The sequence below is a fragment of the Hemiscyllium ocellatum genome, chromosome 50 (genome assembly GCF_020745735.1).
Source record: "Hemiscyllium ocellatum isolate sHemOce1 chromosome 50, sHemOce1.pat.X.cur, whole genome shotgun sequence".
In the NCBI taxonomy this organism is placed as follows: domain Eukaryota; kingdom Metazoa; phylum Chordata; class Chondrichthyes; order Orectolobiformes; family Hemiscylliidae; genus Hemiscyllium; species Hemiscyllium ocellatum.
The window spans coordinates 9,741,267-9,762,173 of NC_083450.1; the positions used below are offsets into that span (position 1 = coordinate 9,741,267).

At 49.5% G+C, this 20,907-nt stretch overlaps 1 protein-coding gene across 1 annotated transcript in view; it reads right to left on the reverse strand.

Annotated features, from left to right (window-relative positions):
* LOC132805549 (proline-rich protein 12-like) overlaps positions 1–20,907 on the reverse strand; it is a gene marked incomplete at its 3' end in the record, with an annotated part of 218,052 nt that overhangs the window by 176,769 nt on the left and 20,376 nt on the right. Inside the window, exons 5-8 of the mRNA XM_060820660.1 lie at positions 17,684–17,917; positions 10,674–10,907; positions 6,259–6,492; positions 1,251–1,484 (exon numbers count right to left, since the gene is read on the reverse strand). Coding sequence (XP_060676643.1) covers positions 1,251–1,484; positions 6,259–6,492; positions 10,674–10,907; positions 17,684–17,917 — 936 coding nt within the window. The remainder of the gene's footprint in view (positions 1–1,250; positions 1,485–6,258; positions 6,493–10,673; positions 10,908–17,683; positions 17,918–20,907) is intronic.

Sequence of the window (20,907 nt, forward strand, 5' to 3'; positions counted from 1 at the left end):
GACTTACAGTGCGACCCAGAGACTCCCCCAGGCACCCAGTGACTCCCAATGAGCCCCAGTGAGACCCACAGAGACCCACAGTGGTGCAGTGTGACCCAGAGAAACTGTGTGACACCCAATGAGACCAGAGATAATGAATGAGTCCCAGTTGCACCCAGTGACTCCCAGCGACACTCACATATCACCTAATGACTCCCAGTTATAACCAGTGACACCCAGACACTCCCAGTGACACTGAGTGGCATCAATTGTCTCCCAATGACACCCAATGTCTCTCGGTGATACCCAATGGGGCCCATTAACATCAAGTGACTCATAATGACATCCAATGGCACCCAGGGACACCTGACTCTCAATGACACCCCGTGACTCTCAGCAACACTCACATATCGCCCAATGACTCCCAGTTATAACCAGTGACACCCAGACACTCCCAGTGACACAGAATGACATCAATTGTCTCCCAATGACACCCGGTGTCACACAATGGGGCCCATTAACATCTAGTGACTCATAATGACATCCAATGGCACCCAGGGACACCTGACGACTCTCAATGACACCCAGTCAACCTCAATGACACCCAACTACACCCAGTGTCACTGAGTGACACCTAAGGACATCCTGCGTCACCTAGAGTCAGCCAGAGACCCTCAGTGATTCTATCGCAACAACATCCAAAACTAATGGGTGAGACTTGGGACACCCAACTGACACCCAGTGATACTCAATGGGACCCACTGATTCTCAATGACACCCAGTGACACTCAATGGGATCCAGTGACACTCAATGACACCCAGTGACACTCAACAGGATCCAGTGATTCTCAATGACACTCAGTGACACTCAATGGGATCCAGTGACCATCAATGACGCCCAGTGACACTCAATGGGATCCAGTGTCACTCAATGACACCAGTGACACTCAATGGGATCCAGCGAACATCAATGACAACCAATGACACTCAATGGGATCCAGTGTCACTCAATGACACCCAGTGACACTCAATGGGATCCAGTGATTCTCAATGACAACCAGTGACACTGAATAGGATCCAGTGTCACTCAATGAAACCCTGTGACGCTCAATGGGATCCAGCGACACTCAATTGGATCCAGTGATTCCCAATGGCAGCCTGAGACACTCAATAGGATCCAGTGATTCTCAATGGCACCCAGTGACAATCCATGGGATACAGTGATTTTCAATGACACCCAGTGACACTAAATGGGTTCCAGTGACTCTCACCTCCTGATAGTTAGCATCGCCCAGTGTGACTCCCAGACCCCCTTCCACTGCCCGGGGACGGGCAGTGTGTGTGGACGCAGGGTAAGAGGTCGGTGCCCCCGGTAATGAGGGTGATCCCGGTCGATCCTCCGTCCTGTTGGGAGGGAGAGGGGCAGCAGCTCCTCCTGCCATCTCCCGGATATTCACCTTCCGTCTCCGGATCCTGTCGATATCCTCGTAATGTTTATCAGGAAACTGGGAATACAAAGAAAGGAGAGAGCATTCACAGGAGGGCAAGGATGGCAGCTACACCCCCAGGGACCCAGGGTCACCCAGAGACACCCCCAGGGACACAGGGACACCCAGTGAAACGCCCAGGGAACCAGTGACACCCAGAGAGAGCCAGTGAGACCTAGTGACTTACAGTGAGACCCAGAGACTCCCCCTGGCACCCAGTGACTCCCAGAGACACGCCCATGCACCCAGAGTCTCCCAATGAGCCCCAGTGAGACCCACAGACACCCACAGTGGTGCAGTGTGACCCAGAGAAACTGTGTGACACCCAATGAGACCAGAGATACTGAATGAGTCCCAGTTGCACCCAGTGACTCCCAGCGACACTCACATATCACCCAATGACTCCCAGTTATAACCAGTGACACCCAGACACTCCCAGTGACACTGAATGACATCAATTGTCTCCCAATGACACCCAATGACACCCGGTGACACACAGTGGGGCCCATTAACATCTAGTGACTTGTAATGACAACCAATAGCACCCAGGGACACCTGACGACTCTCAATGACACCCAGTGAACCTCAATGACACCCAACTACACCCAGTGTCACTGAGTGACACCTAAGGACATCCTGCGTCACCTAGAGTCAGCCAGAGACCCTCAGTGACTCTATCGCAACAACATCCGAAACCAATGGGTGAGACATGGGATACCCAACTGACACCCAGTGACACTCAATGGGATCCAGTGACTCTCAATGACACCCAGTGACACTCAATGGGACCCAGTGATTCTCAATGACACCCTGTGACACTCTATGGGAGCCAGTGATTCTCAATGGGACCCAGTGATTCTCAATGACACCCAGTGACACTCAATGGGATCCACTGATTTTCAAAGACACCCAGTGACACTCGATGAGATCCAGTGATTCTCAATAACACACAGTGACACTCAATGGGATCCAGCGATTCTCAATAACACACAGTGACACTCAATTGGACCCAACAATTCTCAATGACACCCAGTGTCACTCAGTAGGATCCAGTGATTCTCAATGACACCCAGAGACACTCAATGGGATAAGGTGACACTCAATGACACCCAGTGACACACAATGGGATCCAGTGACACTCAATGTCACCCAGTGACACTCAGTAGGATCCAGTGATTCTCAATGACACCCAGTGACACTCCATGGGACCCAGTGATTCTCAATGACACCCAGTGTCACTCAGTAGGATCCAGTGATTCTCAATGACACCCAGTGACACTCAATGGGATAAGGTGACACTCAATGACACCCAGTGACACTCAATGGGACCCAACAATTCTCAATGACACCCAGTGACGCTCAATGGGATCCAGTGATTCTCAATGACACCCAGTGACACTCCATGGGACCGAGTGAGTCTCAATAACACCCAGTGACACTCCATGGGACCCAGTGATTCTTAGTGACACCCAGTGACATTCAGTGGTATCCAGTGATTCCCAATGACACCCAATGACACTCAATGGGATCCTGTGATTCCCAATGACTCCCAGTGACACTCAACGGGACCCAGTGATTCTCAATGATACCCAGTGACACTCAATAGGATCCAGTGACACTCAATGACACCCAGTGACACTCAATTACACCCAGTGACACTCCATGGGACCCAGTGATTCTCAATGACACCAAGTGACACTCAATGGGATCCAGAGACACTCAATGACACCCATTGACACTCAATGGTATCCCGTGACACTCAATGACACCCAGTGACACCCAATGGGATCTAGTGACACCCAATGACACCCAGTGACACTCAATGGGATCCCTTGACACTCAATGACACCCAGTGACACCCAATGGGACCCAGTGATTTGCAATGACACCCAGTGACACTCAATGGGACCCAGTGACACTCAATGGGATCGAGTGATTCACAATGACACCCAGTGACACTCAATGGGATCCAGTGATTCTCAATGACGCCCAGTGAACCACAGTGGGATCCAGAGATTCTCAATGACACCAGTGACACTCAATGGGATAAGGTGACACTCAATGACACCCAGTGACACTCAATGGGATCCAGTGACTCTCAATGGGATCCAGTGACACTCAGTAGGATCCAGTGATTCTCAATGACACCCAGTGACACTCCATGGGACCCAGTGATTCTCAATGACACCCAGTGACACTCAATGGGATCCAGTGATTCTCAATGACAACCAGTGACACTCAATGGGATCCGGTGACACTCAATGACACCCAGAGACACTCAATGAGATCCAGTGATTCTCAATAACACACAGTGACACTCAATGGGATCCAGTGATTATCGATAACACACAATGACACTCAATTGGACCCAACACTTCTCAATGACACCCAGTGACACTCAATGGGATAAGGTGACACTCAATGACACTCAGTGACACTCAATGGGATCCAGTGACACTCAATGACACCCAGTGACACTCAATGGGATATGGTGACACTCAATGACACCCAGTGTCACTCAGTAGGATCCAGTGATTCTCAATGACACCCAGAGACACTCAATGGGATAAGGTGACACTCAATGACACCCAGTGACACTCAATGGGATCCAGTGACACTCAATGACACCCAGTGACACTCAATAGGATATGGTGACACTCAATGGGATATGGTGACACTCGGTAGGATCCAGTGATTCTCAATGACACCCAGAGACACTCAATGGGATAAGGTGACACTCAATGACACCCAGTGACACTCAATGCGATCCAGTGACACTCAATGACACCCAGTGACACTCAGTAGGATCCAGTGATTCTCAATGACACCCAGTGACACTCCATGGGATCCAGTGATTCTCAATGACACCCAGTGTCACTCAGTAGGATCCAGTGATTCTCAATGACACCCAGAGACACTCAATGGGATAAGGTGACACTCAATGACACCCAGTGACACTCAATGGGATCCAGTGACACTCAATGACACCCAGTGACACTCAATAGGATATGGTGACACTCAATGGGATATGGTGACACTCGGTAGGATCCAGTGATTCTCAATGACACCCAGAGACACTCAATGGGATAAGGTGACACTCAATGACACCCAGTGACACTCAATGCGATCCAGTGACACTCAATGACACCCAGTGACACTCAGTAGGATCCAGTGATTCTCAATGACACCCAGTGACACTCCATGGGATCCAGTGATTCTCAATGACACCCAGTGTCACTCAGTAGGATCCAGTGATTCTCAATGACACCCAGTGACACTCAATGGGATAAGGTGACACTCAATGACACCCAGTGACACTCAGTAGGATCCAGTGATTCTCAATGACACCCAGTGACACTCCATGGGACCCAGTGATTCTCAGTGACACCCAGTGACATTCAGTGGTATCCAGTGATTCCCAATGACACCTAGAGACACTCAATGGGATCTAGTGATTCCCAATGACTCCCAGTGACACTCAACGGGACCCAGTGATTCTCAATGATACCCAGTGACACTCAATAGCATCCAGTGACACTCAATGGGATCCAGTGATTCTCAATGACACCCAGTGACACCCAATGGGACCCAGTGATTATCAATGACACCCAGTGACACTCCAAGGGACCCAGTGACACTCATTAACACCCAGTGATACTCAGTAACACCCAGTGACACTCAATGGGATCCAGTGATTCTCAATGACACCCAGTGACACTCAATGGAATCCAGTGACACTCAATGACACCCAGTGACACTCAATGACACCCAGTGACACTCAATATAATCCGGTGATTCTCAATCACACCCAGTGACACTCAATGGAATCCAGTGACACTCAATGACACTCAGTGACACTCAATGGAATCCAGTGATTCTCAATGACACCCACTGACACCCAATGGGATCCAGTGACTCTCAATGACACCCAGTGATACTCAATGGGACCCACGGATTCTCAATGACACCCAGTGACACTCAGTGGGATCCAGTGACACTCAATGACACCCAGTGACACTTAATGGGATCCAGTGACACTCAATGGGATCCAGTGTCACTCAATGGGATCCAGCGACCATCAATGACACCCAGTGACACTCAATGGGATCCAGTGACTCTCAATGACACCCGGTAACACTCAATGGGATCCAGTGACCATCAATGACAACCAATGACACTCAATGGGATCCAGTGATTCTCAATGACACCCAGTGACACTGAATAGGATCCAGTGTCACTCAATGAAACCCTGTGACGCTCAATGGGATCCAGTGACACTCAAGTGGATCCAGTGATTCCCAATGGCAGCCTGAGACACTCAATAGGACCCAGTGATTCTCAATGATACCCAGTGACACTCAATGGGACCCAGTGATTCTCAATGACACCCAGTGACAATCCATGGGATACAGTGATTTTCAATGACACCCAGTGACGCTCAATGGGATCCAGTGAAACTCAATGACACCCAGTGTCACTCAGTAGGATCCAGTGATTCTCAATGACATCCAGTGACACTCCATGGGACCCAGTGATTCTCAATGACACCCAGTGACACTCAATGGGACCGAGAGAGTCTCAATGACACCCAGTGACACTCAATGGGATCCAGTGATTCTCAATGACACCCAGTGACACTCAATGGGATCCAGTGACACTCAATGGGATCCAGTGATTCTCAATGACATCCAGTGGTATCCAGTGATTCTCAATGACACCCAGTGACACTCAATGGGACCCAGTAATTTTCAATGACACCCAGTGACACTAAATGGGTTCCAGTGACTCTCACCTCTTGGTAGTTAGCATCGCCCAGTGTGACCCCCAGACCCCCTTCCACTGCCCGGGGACGGGCAGCGTGTGTGGACGCTGGGTCAGAGGTCGGTGCCCCCGGTAATGAGGGTGATCCCGGTCGATCCTCCGTCCTGTTGGGAGGGAGAGGGGCAGCAGCTCCTCCTGCCATCTCCCGGATATTCACCTTCCGTCTCCGGATCTTGTCGATATCCTCGTAATGTTTATCAGGAAACTGGGAATATGAAGAAAGGGGAGAGCATTCACAGGAGGGCAAGGATGGCAGCTACACCCCCAGGGACACCCAGAGAGAGCCAGTGAGACCTAGTGACTTACAGTGAGACCCAGAGACTCCCCCAGGCACCCAGTGACTCCCAGAGACACACCCAGGCACCCCGAGACTCCCAATGAGCCCCAGTGAGACCCACAGACACCCACAGTGGTGCAGTGTGACCCAGAGAAACTGTGTGACACCCAATGAGACCAGAGATACTGAATGAGTCCCCGTTGCACCCAGTGACTCCCAGCGACACTCACATATCACCCAATGACTCCCAGTTATAACCAGTGACACCCAGCCAGACACTCCCAGTGACACTGAATGACATCAATTGTCTCCCAATGACACCCAATGACTCCCGGTGACACACAGTGGGGCCCATTAACATCTAGTGACTCGTAATGACATCCAATGGCACCCAGGGACACCTGACGACTCTCAATGACACCCACTGAATCTCAATGACACCCAACTACACCCAGTGTCACTGAGTGACACCTAAGGACATCCTGCATCACCTAGAGTCAGCCAGAGACCCTCAGTGACTCTATCGCAACAACATCCGAAACCAATGGGTGAGACTTGGGACACACAACTGACACCCAGTGACACTCAATGGGATCCAGTGATTCTCAATGACACCCAGTGACACTCAACGGGATCCAGTGACTCTCAATGACACCCAGTGATACTCAATGGGACCCACTGATTCTCAAAGACACCCAGTGACACTCAATGGGATCCAGTGATTCTCAATGACACCCAGTGACACTCAACGGGATCCAGTGATTCTCAATGACACCCAGTGACACTCAACGGGATCCAGTGACTCTCAATGACACCCAGTGATACTCAATGGGATCCAGTGATTCTCAATTACACCCAGTGACACTCAATGGGATCCAGTGACTCTCAATGACACCCCCTGACATTCAATGACACCCAGTAACACCCAATGGGACCCAGTGATTCTCAATGGCACCCAGTGACTGTCAATGGGACCCAGTGACACTCAATGCGATCCAGAGATTCTCAACGACATCCAGTGACATTCAGTGGTATCCAGTGATTCTCAATGACACCAAGTGGCACTCAATGGAATCCAGTGATTCTCAATGACACCCAGTGACACTCAGTGGGACCCAGTGATTCCCAATGACTCCCTGTGACACTCAACATGATCCAGTGATTCTCAATGACACCCAGTGACACTCATTGGGATCCCTTGACACTCAATGACACCCAGTGACACTCAATGGGACCCACAGATTCTCAATGACACCATGTGACAATCTATGGGATCCAGTGATTCTCAATGGGATCGAGTGATTCTCAATGACACCCAGTGACACTCAATGGGATCCACTGATATTCAAAGACACCCAGTGACACTCAGTAGGATCCAGTGATTCGCAATGACAACCAGTGACACTCAATGCGATCCGGTGACACCCAATGACACCCAGTGACACTCAATGGGATCCAGCGTTTCTCAATAACACACTGTGACATTCAGTGGTATCCAGTGATTCCCAATGACACCTAGTGACACTCAATGGGATCTAGCGATTCCCAATGACACCCAGTGACACTCATTGGGATAAGGTGACACTAAATGGGATCCAACAATTCTCAATGACATCCAGTGACGCTCAATGGGATCCAGTGAAACTCAATGACACCCAGTGTCACTCAGTAGGATCCAGTGATTCTCAATGACATCCAGTGACACTCCATGGGACCCAGTGATTCTCAATGACACCCAGTGACACTCAATGGGACCGAGAGAGTCTCAATGACACTCAGTGACACTCAATGGGATCCAGTGATTCTCAATGACACCCAGTGACACTCAATGGGATCCAGTGACACTCAATGGGATCCAGTGATTCTCAATGACATCCAGTGACATTCAGTGGTATCCAGTGATTCTCAATGACAACCAGTGACACTCAATGGGATCCAGTGACACTCAATGACACCCAGTGACACTCAATGGGATAAGGTGACACTCAATGACACCCAGTGACACTCAATGGGATCCAGTGATTCTCAATGACACCCAGTGACACTCAACGGGATCCAGTGATTCTCAATGACACCCAGTGACACTCAACGGGATCCAGTGACTCTCAATGACACCCAGTGATACTCAATGGGATCCAGTGATTCTCAATTACACCCAGTGACACTCAATGGGATCCAGTGACTCTCAATGACACCCCCTGACATTCAATGACACCCAGTAACACCCAATGGGACCCAGTGATTCTCAATGGCACCCAGTGACTGTCAATGGGACCCAGTGACACTCAATGCGATCCAGAGATTCTCAACGACATCCAGTGACATTCAATGGTATCCAGTGATTCTCAATGACACCAAGTGGCACTCAATGGAATCCAGTGATTCTCAATGACACCCAGTGACACTCAGTGGGACCCAGTGATTCCCAATGACTCCCTGTGACACTCAACATGATCCAGTGATTCTCAATGACACCCAGTGACACTCATTGGGATCCCTTGACACTCAATGACACCCAGTGACACTCAATGGGACCCACAGATTCTCAATGACACCATGTGACAATCTATGGGATCCAGTGATTCTCAATGGGATCAAGTGATTCTCAATGACACCCAGTGACACTCAATGGGATCCACTGATATTCAAAGACACCCAGTGACACTCAGTAGGATCCAGTGATTCTCAATGACAACCAGTGACACTCAATGCGATCCGGTGACACCCAATGACACCCAGTGACACTCAATGGGATCCAGCGTTTCTCGATAACACACTGTGACATTCAGTGGTATCCAGTGATTCCCAATGACACCTAGTGACACTCAATGGGATCTAGCGATTCCCAATGACACTCAGTGACACTCATTGGGATAAGGTGCCACTCAATGGGACCCAACAATTCTCAATGACATCCAGTGACGCTCAATGGGATCCAGTGAAACTCAATGACACCCAGTGTCACTCAGTAGGATCCAGTGATTCTCAATGACATCCAGTGACACTCCATGGGACCCAGTGATTCTCAATGACACCCAGTGACACTCAATGGGACCGAGAGAGTCTCAATGACACTCAGTGACACTCAATGGGATCCAGTGATTCTCAATGACACCCAGTGACACTCAATGGGATCCAGTGACACTCAATGGGATCCAGTGATTCTCAATGACATCCAGTGACATTCAGTGGTATCCAGTGATTCTCAATGACAACCAGTGACACTCAATGGGATCCAGTGACACTCAATGACACCCAGTGACACTCAATGGGATAAGGTGACACTCAATGACACCCAGTGACACTCAATGGGATCCAGTGACACTCAATCGGATCCAGTGATTCTCAATGACATCCAGTGACATTCAGTGGTATCCAGTGATTCCCAATGACACCCAGTGACACTCAATGTGATCCAGTGATTCTCAATGACACCCTGTGACACTCAGTGGGACCCAGTGATTCTCAATGACACCCAGTGACACTCAATGGGATCCAGAGACTCTCAATGACACCCATTGACACTCAATGGTATCCCGTGACACTCAATGACACCCAGTGACACTCATTGACACCCAGTGACACTCAATATAATCCAGTGATTCTCAATCACACCCAGTGACACTCAATGGAATCCAGTGACACTCAATGACACCCACTGACACTCAATGGGATCCAGTGACTCTCAATGACACCCAGTGATACTCAATGGGACCCACTGATTCTCAATGACACCCAGTGACACTCAGTGGGATCCAGTGACACTCAATGACACCCAGTGACACTTAATGGGATCCAGTGACACTCAATGGCATCCAGTGCCACTCAATGGGATCCAGCGACCATCAATGACACCCAGTGACACTCAATGGGATCCAGTGACACTCAATGGCATCCAGTGCCACTCAATGGGATCCAGTGACACTCAATAGGATCCAGTGATTCTCAATGACACCCAGTGACACTCAATGGAATCCAGTGACACTCAATGACTCCCAGTGACACTCAATGGAATCCAGTGATTCTCAATGACACCCAGTGACACTCAATGGGACCCAGTAATTTTCAATGACACCCAGTGACACTAAATGGGTTCCAGTGACTCTCACCTCTTGGTAGTTAGCATCTCCCAGTGTGACCCCCAGACCCCCTTCCACTGCCCGGGGACGGGCAGTGTGTGTGGACGCTGGGTCAGAGGTCGGTGCCCCCGGTAATGAGGGTGATCCAGGTCGATCCTCCGTCCTGTTGGGAGGGAGAGGGGCAGCAGCTCCTCCTGCCATCTCCCGGATATTCACCTTCCGTCTCCGGATCTTGTCGATATCCTCGTAATGTTTATCAGGAAACTGGGAATACAAAGAAAGGGGAGAGCATTCACAGGAGGGCAAGGATGGCAGCTACACCCCCAGGGACACCCAGAGAGAGCCAGTGAGACCTAGTGACTTACAGTGAGACCCAGAGACTCCCCCAGGCACCCAGTGACTCCCAGAGACACACCCAGGCACCCCGAGACTCCCAATGAGCCCCAGTGAGACCCACAGACACCCACAGTGGTGCAGTGTGACCCAGAGAAACTGTGTGACACCCAATGAGACCAGAGATACTGAATGAGTCCCCGTTGCACCCAGTGACTCCCAGCGACACTCACATATCACCCAATGACTCCCAGTTATAACCAGTGACACCCAGCCAGACACTCTCAGTGACACTGAGTGGCATCAATTGTCTCCCAATGACACCCAATGTCTCTCGGTGATACCCAATGGGGCCCATTAACATCAAGTGACTCATAATGACATCCAATGGCTCCCAGGGACACCTGATTCTCAATGACACCCAGTGACTCTCAGCAACACTCACATATCACCCAATGACTCCCAGTTATTAACAGTGACACCCAGACACTCCCAGCGACACTGAATGACATCAATTGTCTCCCAATGACACCCAATGACACCTGGTGACACACAATGGGGCCCATTAACATCTAGTGACTTGTAATGACATCCAATGGCACCCAGGGACACCTGACGACTCTCAATGACACCCAGTGAACCTCAATGACACTCAACTACACCCAGTGTCACTGAGTGACACCTAAGGACATCTTGCGTCACCTAGAGTCAGCCAGAAAACCTCAGTGACTCTATCGCAACAACATCCGAAACCAATGTGGGTGAGACTTGGGATAGCCAACTGACACCCAGTGACACTCAATGGGATCCAGTGACACTCAATGACACCCAGTGACACGCAACAGGATCCAGTGATTCTCAATGACAAACTGTGACACCCAGTGATGCTCAATGGGATCCAGTGGCTCTCAATGGGATCCAGTGCCACTCAATGGGATCCAGCGACCATCAATGACACCCAGTGACACTCAATGGGATCCAGTGACTCTCAATGTAACCCAGTGACACTCAATGGGTTCCAGTGATTCTCAATGACACCCAGTGACACTCAATGGGATCCGGTGACATTCAATGACACCCAGTGACACTCCATGGGATCCAGTGATTCTCAATAACACACAGTGACACTCAATTGGACCCAACAATTCTCAATGACACCCAGTGTCACTCAGTAGGATCCAGTGATTCTCAATGACACCCAGTGACACTCAATGGGATCCAGTGACACTCAATGACACACAGTGACACTCAGTAGGTTCCAGTGATTCTCAATGACACCCAGAGACACTCCATGGGATCCAATGATTCTCAATGCCAACCAGTGACACTCAATGGGATCCGGTGACACTCAATGACACCCAGTGACACTCAATGGGATCCAGTGATTCTCAATAACACACAGTGACACTCAATTGGACCCAACAATTCTCAATGACACCCAGTGACACTCAATGGGATAAGGTGACACTCAATGACACCCAGTGACACTCAATGGGATCCAGTGATTCTCAATAACACACAGTGACACTCAATGGGACCCAACAATTCTCAATGACATCCAGTGACGCTCAATGGGATCCAGTGACACTCAATGACACCCAGTGACACTCAGTAGGATCCAGTGATTCTCAACGACACCCAGTGACACTCCATGGGACCCAGTGATTCTCAATGACACCCAATGACACTCAATGGGACCGAGTGAGTCTCAATGACACCCAGTGACACTCCATGGGACCCAGTGATTCACAGTGACACTCAGTGACATTCAGTGGTATCCAGTGATTCCCAATGACACCCAGTGACACTCAATGGGATCTAGTGATTCCCAATGACTCCCAGTGACACTCAACGGGACCCAGTGATTCTCAATGATACCCAGTGACACTCAATAGGATCCAGTGACACTCAATGACACCCAGTGACACTCAATGGGATCCAGTGATTCTCAATGGGATCCAGTGATTCTCAATGACACCCAGTGACACTCAATGGGATCCAGTGACACTCAATGACACCCAGTGACACTCAATGACACCCAGTGACTCTCAATATAATCCAGTGATTCTCAATCACACCCAGTGACACTCAATGACACCCACTGACACTCAATGGGATCCAGTGACTCTCAATGACACCCAGTGATACTCAATGGGACCCACTGATTCTCAATGACACCCAGTGACACTCAGTGGAATCCAGTGACACTCAATGACACCCAGTGACACTTAATGGGATCCAGTGACACTCATTGGGATCCAGTGCCACTCAATGGGATCCAGCGACCATCAATGACACCCAGCGACACTCAATGGGATCCAGTGACTCTCAATGACACCCAGTGACACTCAATGGGATCCAGCAACCATCAATGACAACCAATGACACTCAATGGGATCCAGTGATTCTCAATGACACCCAGTGACACTGAATAGGATCCAGTGTCACTCAATGAAACCCTGTGACGCTCAATGGGATCCAGTGACACTCAGTTGGATGCAGTGATTCCCAATGGCAGCCTGAGACACTCAATGGGATCCAGTGATTCTCAATGACACCCAGTGACACTCAGTGGGATCCAGTGACACTCAATGACACCCAGTGACACTTAATGGGATCCAGTGACACTCAATGGGACCCAGTGCCACTCAATGGGATCCAGCGACCATCAATGACACCCTGTGACACTCAATGGGATCCAGTGACTCTCAATGACACCCTGTGACACTCAATGGGATCCAGTGATTTTCAATGACACCCAGTGACACTCAATGGGACACAGTAATCCACAATGACACCCAGTGACACTCAGTAGGATCCAGTGATTCTCAATGACAACCAGTGACACTCAATGAGATCCAGTGACACTCAATGGGATCCAGTGATTCTCAATAACACACAGTGACGCTCAATGACACCCAGTGACTCTCAATATAATCCAGTGATTGTCAATCACACCCAGTGACACTCAATGACACCCACTGACACTCAATGGGATCCAGTGACTCTCAATGACACCCAGTGATACTCAATGGGACCCACTGATTCTCAATGACACCCAGTGACACTGAGTGGAATCCAGTGACACACAATGACACCCAGTGACACTTAATGGGATCCAGTGACACTCAATGGGATCCAGTGCCACTCAATGGGATCCAGCGACCATCAATGACACCCAGCGACACTCAATGGGATCCAGTGACTCTCAATGACACCCAGTGACACTCAATGGGATCCAGCGACCATCAATGACAACCAATGACACTCAATGGGATCCAGTGATTCTCAATGACACCCAGTGACACTGAATAGGATCCAGTGTCACTCAATGAAACCCTGTGACGCTCAATGGGATCCAGTGACACTCAATTGGATGCAGTGATTCCCAATGGCAGCCTGAGACACTCAATGGGATCCAGTGATTCTCAATGACACCCAGTGACACTCAGTGGGATCCAGTGACACTCAATGACACCCAGTGACACTTAATGGGATCCAGTGACACTCAATGGGACCCAGTGCCACTCAATGGGATCCAGCGACCATCAATGACACCCTGTGACACTCAATGGGATCCAGTGACTCTCAATGACACCCTGTGACACTCAATGGGATCCAGTGATTTTCAATGACACCCAGAGACACTCAATGGGACACAGTAATCCTCAATGACACCCAGTGACACTCAGTAGGATCCAGTGATTCTCAATGACAACCAGTGACACTCAATGAGATCCAGTGACACTCAATGGGATCCAGTGATTCTCAATAACACACAGTGACGCTCAATTGGACCCAACAATTCTCAATGGCACCCAGTGTCACTCAGTAGGATCCAGTGATTCTCAATGACACCCAGTGACACTCAATGGGATAAGGTGACACTCAATGACACCCAGTGACACTCAATGGGATCCAGTGATTCTCAATAACACACAGTGACACTCAATGGGACCCAACAATTCTCAATGACACCTAGTGTCACTCAGTAGGATCCAGTGATTCTCAATGACAACCAGTGACTCTCAATGGGAACCAGTGACACTCAATGACACCCAGTGACACTCAATGGGATCCAGTGATTCTCAATAACACACAGTGACACTCAATGGGACCCAACAATTCTCAATGACACCTAGTGTCACTCAGTAGGATCCAGTGATTCTCAATGACACCCAGTGACACTCAACGGGATAAGGTGACACTCAATGACACCCAGTGACACTCAATGGGATCGAGTGACGCTCAATGACACCCAGTGACACTCAATGGAATCCAGTGACGCTCAATGACACCCAGTGACACTCAATATAATCCAGTGATTCTCAATGACACCCAGTGACACACAATGGAATCCAGTGACACTCAATGACACCCAGTGACACTCAATGGAATCCAGTGATTCTCAATGACACCCAGTGACACTCAATGGGATCCAGTGTCTCACAATGGGATCGAGTGATTCTCAATGACACTCAATGGGATCCAGGGAATTTCCAATGACACCCAGTGACACTCGATGGGACCCAGTGATTCTCAATGATACCCAGTGACACTCAATGGAACCCAGTGATTCTCAATGACACCCAGTGACAATCAATATGATCCAGTAATTCTCAATGACACCCAGTGACACTCAATGGGATCCAGTGATTCTCAATGACACCCAGTGACACTCAATGTGACCCAGTGATTCTCAATGACACCCATTGACACTCAATGGGATCCCGTGACACTCAGTGACACCCTGTGACACTCAATGGGATCCAGTGACACTCAATGACACCCAGTGACACTCAATGGGATCCCTTGACACTCATTGACACCCAGTGACACCCAATAGGACCCAGTGATTCTCAATGACACCCAGTGACACTCCATGGGATCCACGGAATTTTCAATGACACCCAGTGACACTCCATGGGACACAGTGATTCTCAAAGACACCCAGTGAGACTCAGTAGGATCCAGTGATTCTCAATGACAACCAGTGACACTCAATGGGATCCAGTGACACTCAGTGACACCCAGTGACACTCAATGGGATAAGGTGACACTCAATGACACCCAGTGACACTCAATGGGATCCAGTGACACTAAATGCGATCCAGTGATTCTCTATGACATCCAGTGACACTCAGTGGTATCCAGTGATTCCCAATGACACCCAGTGACACTCAATGTGATCCAGTGATTCTCAATGACACCCAGTGTCACACTCAATAGGATCCAGTGATTCTCAATGACACCCAGTGACACTCAGTGGGACCCAGCGATTCTCAATGACACCCAGTGACACTCAATGGGATCCAGAGACACTCAATGAAACCCATTGACACTCAATGGTATCCCGTGACACTCAATGACACCCAGTGACACCCAATGGGATCTAGTGACACTCAATGACACTCAGTGACACTCAATGGGATCCCTTGACATTCAATGACACCCAGTGACACCCAATGGGACCCAGTGATTTGCAATGATACCCAGTGACACTCAATGGGACCCAGTGACTCACAATGGGATTGAGTGATTCTCAATGACACCCAGTGACACTCAATGGGATCCAGTGATTCTCAATGACACCCAGTGACACTCAATGGTATCCAGTGACACTCAATGACACCCAGTGACACTCAATGACACCCAGTGACTCTCAATATATTCCAGTGATTCTCAATCACACCCAGTGACACTCAATGACACCCACTGACACTCAATGGGATCCAGTGACTCTCAATGACACCCAGTGATACTCAATGGGACCCACTGATTCTCAATGACACCCAGTGACACTCAGTGGGATCCAGTGACACTCAATGACACCCAGTGACACTTAATGGGATCCAGTGACACTCAATGGGATCCAGTGGCACTCAATTGGGATCCAGCGACCATCAATGACACCCAGCGACACTCAATGGGATCCAGTGACTCTCAATGACACCCAGTGACACTCAATGGGATCCAGCGACCATCAATGACAACCAATGACACTCAATGGGATCCAGTGATTCTCAATGACACCCAGTGACACTGAATAGGATCCAGTGTCACTCAATGAAACCCTGTGACGCTCAATGGGATCCAGTGACACTCAATTGGATGCAGTGATTCCCAATGGCAGCCTGAGACACTCAATGGGATCCGGTGACTCTCAATGACACCCAGTGATACTCAATGGGACCCATTGATTCTCAATGACACCCAGTGACACTCAGTGGGATCCAGTGACACTCAATGACACCCAGTGACACTTAATGGGATCCAGTGACACTCAATGGGACCCAGTGCCACTCAATGGGATCCAGCGAACATCAATGACACCCTGTGACACTCAATGGGATCCAGTGACTCTCAATGACACCCGGTGACACTCAATTGGATCCAGTGACCATTAATGACAACAAATGACACTCAATGGGATCCAGTGATTCTCAATGACACCCAGTGACACTGAATAGGATCCAGTGTCACTGAATGAAACCCTGTGACGCTCAATGGGATCCAGTGACACTCAATTGGATGCAGTGATTCCCAATGGCAGCCTGAGACACTCAATGGGATCCAGTGATTCTCATTGATACCCAGTGACACTCAATGGGACCCAGTGATTCTCAATGACACCCAGTGACAATCCATGGGATACAGTGATTTTCAATGACACCCAGTGACACTAAATGGGTTCCAGTGACTCTCACCTCCTGGTAGTTAGCATCGCCCAGTGTGACCCCCAGACCCCCTTCCACTGCCCGGGGACGGGCAGTGTGTGTGGACGCAGGGTCAGAGGTAGGTGCCCCCGGTAATGAGGGTGATCCCGGTCGATCCTCCGGCCTGTTAGGAGGGAGAAGGGCAGCAGCTCCTCCTGCCATCTCCCGGATATTCACCTTCCATCTCCGGATCTTGTCGATATCCTCGTAATGTTTATCAGGAAACTGGGAATACAAAGAAAGGGGAGAGCATTCACAGGAGGGCAAAGATGGCAGCTACACCCCCAGGTACACCCAGAGACACCCAGAGACACCCCCAGGGACCCAGAGACACTCAGAGACACCCCCAGGGACCCCGTGACACCCAGAGAGAGCCAGTGAGACCTAGTGACCTACAGTGAGACCCAGAGACTCCCCCAGGCACCCAGTGACTCCCAGAGACACGCCCAGGCACCCAGAGACTCCCAATGAGCCCCAGAGAGACCCACAGACACCCACAGTGGTGCAGTGTGACCCAGAGAAACCGTGTGACACCCAATAAGACCAGAAATACTGAATGAGTCCCTGTTGCACCCAGTGACTCCCAGCAACACTCACATATCACCCAATGACTCCCAGTTATAACCAGTGACACCCAGACACTCCCAGTGACACTGAATGACATCAATTGTCTCCCAATGACACCCAATGACTCCCGGTGACACACAGTGGGGCCCATTAACATCTAGTGACACGTAATGACATCCAGTGGCACCCAGGGACACCTGACGACTCTCAATGACACCCACTGAATCTCAATGACACCCAACTACACCCAGTGTCACTGCGTGACACCTAAGGACATCCTGCGTCACCTAGAGTCAGCCAGAGACCCTCAGTGACTCTATCGCAACAACATCCATAACCAATGGGTGAGACTTGGGACACCCAACTGACACCCAGTGATACTCAATGGGACCCACTGATTCTCAATGACACCCAGTGACACTCAATGGGATCGAGTGATTCTCAATGACACCCAGTGACACTCAACGGGATCCAGTGATTCTCAATGACACCCAGTGACACTCAATGGGATCCAGTGACACTCAATGGGATACAGTGATTCTCAATGACATCCAGTGACATTCAGTGGTATCCAGTGATTCCCAATGACACCCAATGGCACTCAATGAAATCCAGTGTTTCTCAATGACACCCAGTGACACTCAATGGGATAAGGTGACACTCAATGACACCCAGTGACACTCAGTAGGATCCAGTGATTCTCAATGACACCCAGTGACACTCAATGGGATCCAGTGACACTCAATGACACCCAGTGACACTCAATGGGATCCAGTGATTCTCAATGACACCCAGTGACACTCAATGGGTTCCAGTGACTCTCAATGGGATCCAGTGATTTTCAATGACACCCAGTGACACTCCATGGGACACAGTGATTCTCAATGACACCCAGTGACACTCAGTAGGATCCAGTGATTCTCAATGACAACCAGTGACACTCAATGAGATCCAGTGACACTCAATGGGATCCAGTGATTCTCAATAACACACAGTGACGCTCAATGGGACCCAACAATTCTCAATGACACCCAGTGTCACTCAGTAGGATCCAGTGATTCTCAATGACACCCAGTGACACTCAGTAGAATCCAGTGATTCTCAATGACAACCAGTGACACTCAATGGGATCTAGTGATTCTCAATTACATCCAGTGACACTCAATGAAATCCAGTGTTTCTCAATGACACCCAGTGACACTCAATGGGATCCAGTGATTCTCAATGACACCCAGTGACACTCAATGGGTTCCAGTGATTCTCAATGGGATCCAGTGATTTTCAATGACACCCAGTGACACTCCATGGGACACAGTGATCCTCAATGACACCCAGTGACACTCAGTAGGATCCAGTGATTCTCAATGACAACCAGTGAAACTCAATGAGATCCAGTGACACTCAATGGGATCCAGTGATTCTCAATAACACACAGTGACGCTCAATGGGACCCAACAATTCTCAATGACACCCAGTGTCACTCAGTAGGATCCAGTGATTCTCAATGACACCCAGTGACACTCAATGGGATAAGGTGACACTCAATGACACCCAGTGACACTCAGTAGGATCCAGTGATTCTCAATGACACCCAGTGAAACTCAATGGGATCCAGTGATTCTCAATAACACACAGTGACACTCAATGGGACCCAACAATTCTCAATGACACCAAGTGTCACTCAGTAGGATCCAGTGATTCTCAATGACACCCAGTGACACTCAACGGGATAAGGTGACACTCAATGACACCCAGTGACACTCAATGGGACCAAATAATTCTCAATCACACCCAGTGACACTCAATGGAATCCAGTGACACTCAATGACACCCAGTGACACTCAATGGGATCCAGTGTCTCTCAATGGGATCGAGTGATTCTCAATGACACTCAATGGGATCCAGGGAATTTCCAATGACACCCAGTGACACTCGATGGGTCCCAGTGATTCTCAATGATACCCAGTGACACTCAATGGAACCCAGTGATTCTCAATGACACCCAGTGACACTCAATATGATCCAGTGATTCTCAATGACACCCAGTGACACTCAATGGGATCCAGTGATTCTCAATGACACCCAGTGACACTCAATGTGACCCAGTGATTCTCAATGACACCCATTGACACTCAATGGGATCCCGTGACACTCAGTGACACCCTGTGACACTCAATGGGATCCAGTGACACTCAATGACACCCAGTGACACTCAATGGGATCCCTTGACACTCAATGACACCCAGCGACACCCAATGGGACCCAGTGATTCTCAATGACACCCAGTGACACTTCATGGGATCCACTGAATTTTCAATGACACCCAGTGACACTCCATGGGACACAGTGATTCTCAAAGACACCCAGTGAGACTCAGTAGGATCCAGTGATTCTCAATGACAACCAGTGACACTCAATGGGATCCAGTGATTCTCAATGGGATCCAGTGACACTCAATGGGATAAGGTGACACTCAATGACACCCAGTGACACTCAATGGCACCCAACAATTCTCAATGACACCCAGTGACGCTCAATGGGATCCAGTGACACTCAATGACACCCAGTGACACTCAGTAGGATCCAGTGATTCTCAATGACACCCAGGGACACTCCATGGGACCCAGTGATTCTCAATGACACCCAGT